Source organism: Trichechus manatus, unplaced genomic scaffold (genome assembly GCF_000243295.1).
Source record: "Trichechus manatus latirostris isolate Lorelei unplaced genomic scaffold, TriManLat1.0 scaffold00013, whole genome shotgun sequence".
Lineage (NCBI taxonomy): Eukaryota > Metazoa > Chordata > Mammalia > Sirenia > Trichechidae > Trichechus > Trichechus manatus.
Genome location: NW_004443949.1, coordinates 3,759,140 through 3,765,229, shown reverse-complemented (window position 1 = coordinate 3,765,229; position 6,090 = coordinate 3,759,140). Strand labels below are relative to the sequence as shown.

Genomic DNA, 6,090 nt, shown 5'->3' with positions numbered 1-6,090 from the left:
CAGTCACAGCAGAGTGCTCTGGATTGCTGGAAGCTGTCAGAAAGAAGAGGTAATTCTGTGATTGGCAATCTCAATAAATCTCATCTACAGGGAGGGAGCATAATCTGAGGATAAATCAGTAAATGGTAAAGAAATAGCCAGGGGAGGAGGTATTTGGTATTCTGTGGGTTGCATAGTGACCTTGTTTTCGTCTGTGCTTAGACAAAATAAGGAAGTGGCCTTGCGCTGTCACATGTTATCAGGGTCTCAGGGTGACTGAGGTTGGTGTTGTGTGAGTTTGTTTGGGGCTGGAATTGTGTGAGATTGTTTACGTCTAACAGGAGAATAGCATGACCTGGCTGGGAGTGCCAGGCCAGCTTCTGGAAGTCAAGGCTGCTTGTTTTTCTCCTTATCAGTATCTACTCTCCCTCCCCACCCCTGCTCTGCTCTCCTCTCTAGCACAACCACAGTGTCTCCTGCTGCTGTTCAGTGATATACTTCTAAGGTTTTATTATAAAATATTTAAAACCTAGAGAAGAAGTGAAGTTAATAAAATAATAAACTCAAGTATCCCTCATCCAGTTTAAAATATAGATAGGTAGATAGATATTTATATAGATAGATGTATTTGTGTTTTTCTCTCGGATCCCTGTCCCTCCTAGGAGGTAACTATTACCCTGAATTTGTAGTTTAGTATTCTCAATTATGGTGCATTTTCCTCTTCTTTTTTGTAAGATGATTTTTTTTTTTTTTATGGCTTCCCTTTCCTTCTAGGAATTAAACAAGGTATCGACTCAATGACAAATAACAACAGCAGCAGCTTAAATATACATTTGTGTTTTTTTTTTTTTAAGTTCTGGAGGTGTTTTAAGCTGGAGCTAAGGCATCGCAGTATGTGGGGAATCAGGAGACGCCTCATGCATCTTTGACAGTCATAGCACAGACTTATAGAGGTGCCGTTAGACGTTATAAATGAATTTCAACCACAGCATCAAGCACTTGTTCATTTGGTTTTCAATGCCCGATGGTGATTTTAATTGCAGGGGCAATTTGTTGGTTTTATTTAGCAAGACATTGGTTGAATTTCCTTCTTCCTTCCACAAGCTCTGCTAAACATTTTTGACAGTAACCAAGCTGCATCAATTGTAAATTCACATTCTATGCATTAACAGAACATTTTAATTTCATGGAGTAAAGGATTGGCTTCTACTTGCAGATAGCACCAAAGAAAGCAATACTGTCAGAAGAAGTGGCTCAGTGTATCAAGAGATAAATCTGTTGAATAAATACAGGACTTTATTACCTTTTACTTTACATTTCCATATAACAGAAGCATTAATTAAACCCATAGTGCCTTCTTTCCTTCAGGAGAACATTTTCTTTCTGACAAGAAATGTCAACTGAGAGAATTTGTGGCACCCGAGACCTGCCATTAAAAATACACTCACTTTAACCAAGAGAAAGGCTGATGCATTTCAGCACACAGACAGGCAGAGAGAGAACATGGGGGACTCTCACCATCCTTCCTTGCCCTGGCTGTCTAACAGACTACCGTGAGGGCACTAAATGTCTTTTGCCTTACTTGAGGTTTTCAAAGACAAGCAGACTTTAAACTGTTTTACATCCCTTGTCACTTGGTGTTACCTGGTACAATTCAAATAAAAGCAGGAGAAAGGTTATGGTCTTCTGAAGTCTTTAATATACCTTCGCTTACATGACAGGGAACAGAGACTGAATATCAGGTTAGATTTAAATCAGCCAGTTGTTTGGAATGTTGAGCAGGCTGACACCCTGAGTGCAATATCATGGGGATGGCTGGAGGAGGTAGATGGAATAGTACTCCAGGATCTTATAGAAGTGTTAGAGAAGTGATACCTCAACGTTTACCCAAAGTCCTTATCATTCCATATTGTTATTGTTAGCTGCCATCCTATCAGCACCGACTCATGGCGACCCCATGTACAATAGAACGGAACGTTGCCCTGTCCTGGGCCATCTTCCTGATTGTTGATGTTTGAGTCCATTCCATAGCATTCCATACTGACCTTGAATTTCTTATTGCAGGGGAACACTTAAGAATCTGTCCTCAGGAATATACATGCTGCACCACAGAAATGGAAGACAAGTTAAGCCAACAAAGCAAACTCGAGTTCGAAAACCTTGTGGAGGAGACAAGTCATTTTGTGCGTACCACGTTTGTGTCCAGGCACAAGAAATTTGATGGTAAGTGAAGTGGTTCTCACTTTATTTTGTTATTTGTGCAATTTTCTGTGGGAACTTTGGTATTATATGGAACACATTTTTTAAGAAGAAGCTTTTTTCTTCCCTCTTAAACATTTATAACTTTGTCTATTTTTAGAGAAAGCATGGGCTTTCTTGACTAGTATGTTATTTTTGTAGTAATATCGTGGAAAACCCTGACTTAACAAAGAGCTTTTCTGCGTTAGTGTTTTACCTACGAGATTTATTCTGAAAGATATACCTCAAGTTTTCGTTATCAGAGTGATTCTAATTAAGGTGTTGTCACAATATGGCTTATCTTTAGGTATCATAAATGAAGTTTCTTAAAAGAAAATAAAGTCACTTAAAAGTATTTGAAATATACCTTTACTTTTAAAGGGACAAGATTGTCATTAAGGGCCAATGACATGGACTCCTTTATTTCTAGAGAACCCTTTCCAATAATGTAGCCACATTTCACGTTGCAGTTACTGTGTATTTTGCACAGGTTTTGAACTCTCTTTTCATTTCCTGATTGTAAGGAATTGGCTCCATTTCTATGTTTTATTTGTTAAGTAAACATTTTGTATGAGAAAACACGGGTAAAGGTGATCATTACTAAAATTTCAGCATTGAATTTTCTCAACAGAGGCTCAGAAAAATATTCAACAGCAAACTTGATTTTTCAAAACTGAATCACTAATAGTAACAATATAGTTAGTATTTCTGAATGGTGCGTCGTCTGTAGTGTTCTCAGAAATGAATATACCTTGCTAGGATTCGCTGTAAACCAGACTTGCATTGTGGTGACCTTATTAGGCCCTTTGGTGATATTAAGTTGTCCCAGGGCAACAGAGCTGCTCTTCCTTTTCTTCATCCTCTATAGTCGATGCACAATGGGCCAGTTCAGAGCAGGCTGGGCAAAAGTTTTTCTGTTCTCTGTAGTAGGTAAAATATTCCACTTCATTACTGCTTGAAACTGTTAGAGCAACACCAACTTCTTTCGTATCGGTCCTTGAAGTTACAAAGAACAGGTCCACCTGGTATTTTCAGTACTCATGGTGTGATGACATTTTCCATATAGGTGAATGGGACTTATATTTTTCTGCAAGCATGCTTCAGTGTCTTGATATTCTTTCTGCGCCTCTCGCTCTGTCTGTAACTTTACACGTGGACGTATGTGAAAATAATTCCTATTTATCAGTTATGCTGTGAATATTGCTCCCTTGAATGCAACTACAGAGTGCATAGGGCTTGCCCTCGATGGACAGATTACAAATCCAGTGACATTCAGGAGCCCCTGATGGAGTTCTGTGTTTGGGGGACTACAGTGTATCACTTAAAATTGAGGCAAATTGAGACATCTTGTCATTTGTTATAGAAATCAGGTGAGAATGATCTGCTGCTGCTAATTTTTACCTGTGTCTTTGGAAAACAGTTCTAGTGCTTTTATAAGGTTGTACTCCAAAATAATTCCAGCCAGTATTCACTGTATAGAATATACATATTAATTGTAATAAAATATTAGAAGTAAGGTTATCATAGCTTTATGGGAGTTGATTTTTTTTAACCAAGTAAAGCTATTCAAAAAGAGTGAGCCAGACACTTCTTATATTATCATATCAATGACTTTTAATATCTTTGGATTTACAATTCTTAATCCCAGACTTCGTCTTATTAAAGAAAACTGCCTCTTTCTCTCTGTTCCTCTCTTTTTACAGGTGTATTTTGTTTAAATTGTTCTAATGTGCTTAGGGGTATTATGTCAATCAACTGGACAGAACATTGATTTTGCTAAGATCAGATCTGACGTAGGTCATGATGAATTCTTTGGTAATAGTGTCTTTCATTGCAGTTGTGTTAGGCTGGGATGGGAGAGAAATTAAGATTTTTCAAGGAAGCTTTCAGCAGACTTTTTTTTTTAATCCTAATTTACTCCTGGTGAGCTCTGATCCTTAAAGAACTGAGTCTCTGAAGAAAGGAAAGAGGGGAGGGAGGGAGGAAGGAAGCCAGTCACCATTAATAATTTCTGCCCTTTCATTAGGCAACTTCATGAAGGTCAGACATTCAATAGGTGATTTGTTTTCCTATATTGCAAAGGTGATTCTGCTAAGTCACTTTTCAGGAACACAGGTGCTTTCATGTGAGTAGTTTTCCATTTTTCCCTGGGCTTTCTTTATACCCTTCGTCATGACATTTATTGATGGGTGTTGGTGTCCTAGATGAGTATCTAGGATCAGTTGTAGAATGCTACCCTCTGACTTTTATTTTTCCAGATAAGGCTAATGGTGCTATGAAACATGTTGAGTTTATTTTCAGTAACTTCCTATTTGATGTGTCATACTGCATTATTACTGCAGGAGTCTCTTGATCTAAAGTGTCCATTCTGAGGTTCTGCCACTGGTCCCATGTGGTCAGTTTCTCAGAGGTCTTGATCTGTCATCTGGATTTCATGGGTCTTTGCCTTATACGAATGCCCACTCCTTGATAAAATCAGAAGGTAGTGACTTTTCTTCCTATTTTCATTAAATATAGCAACAGTTAAATAGTACTTGTTGCATGTGATCCAGTCCAAATTATAGTCCAAAACCAAAACCAAACCCATTGCCATCGAGTCTATTCCGACTCACAGTGACCCTATAGGACAGAGTAGAACTGCCACATCGAGTTTCCAAGGAAGGGCTGGTGGATTCGAACTGCTGACCTTTTGGTTAGCCGCCGAGCTCTTAACCACCATGCCACCAGGGTTCCCAAATTATAGTCAGAGAGCCTAAATTCAATCACTTTAATAATCAATCTCCAGTTGTTGCTTTCTTCATTATATCATAAATGCTCTGATTCCATTTAACTTTTCATTTACTGCCAGAGGAAATTTTATATTAATATTTGAAATTCCAATACATTTAACATAAAATAACATTCTTTTTATTGTCATATCCTTGCCCAGTTCTTCATTAATATGTTTGGTAATAGTTAAAGTTAATAATGTGTAAGAATACAAATATTCATTGGATGGTAGGAGGCTAAATCTGGATTAGTATGAATTGTTCCTCAAATTTTCTAAATTGCCAAGATTTGGTTCCTACCTCCATCAGCCAAAAAAAATTGTAGCTAAGAGGAAACAAATTGAAATTGTGTAAAATATCAATTGCAGAAATTTTAATCCTTTGGTAAATAATTTTCACGTAACTGGATGGCTTTTTTGTTTTGTTTAAAAAACAAAATGTTAAGATGGACTGCTGGGATGAATGTATGTAAAACAGAAGTTTACATTTTTGACACTGGTTCTTCTCCAAGTGTCTGCCAGGGTGTTTTCCTTTCTCTGGCCAAACCTCTTCCTGCCTTTACTGAGGGAATGAAGGTTGGCTGTCATTACACAACCTGCAACCCCCTCACCTTCTTTGCCAAGGCCTGGTCACGGCAAAGTTCCCCTCAGACCTCTACTGTGGATGCTGTCAATTTGCTCTGTAGCCAAGGTCAGCTATTCTGTTGATCTCCAGGGGTTAAAATCCTGCTTGAAGACTCAGCCAAATGCACCTGGCAGAATGATTACAACTATACTCCCTTTAGCTCTTACCTTTCTCACCTCTGCCAAAAGCACACAGCCAAATCAACAAAACCAGGAAAAAGGCAGAAAAATGGAGGGTAACGGTAAGGTCTCATCTTCGTGCACCCACAAAGTCCCAGTCATTTTTGTGTTTAATAAATGTCAGACTTGCCAAATGAGCATTTATGTCTGTATCCCCACTGCTGCCATCTTTCTAAGTGAGCGGTTTGTTAGGATCTAGGAAATAGAGAACAATCAAAAACCCTGATAGTAGTAATAGTAATAATAGGCAATACGGACCCTACAAATGTTAACCCTATTTATCAGGAGGAAACTGCAGTGCC

General features: G+C 38.3%; 1 protein-coding gene across 1 annotated transcript in view; it reads left to right on the top strand.

The window, feature by feature from the left end:
• Positions 1 to 6,090, top strand: part of GPC6 (glypican 6) — a 1,259,037-nt gene that overhangs the window by 328,913 nt on the left and 924,034 nt on the right. Inside the window, exon 2 of the mRNA XM_012554142.2 lies at positions 2,044 to 2,202. Within this exon, the coding sequence (XP_012409596.1) occupies positions 2,044 to 2,202 (159 nt within the window). The remainder of the gene's footprint in view (positions 1 to 2,043; positions 2,203 to 6,090) is intronic.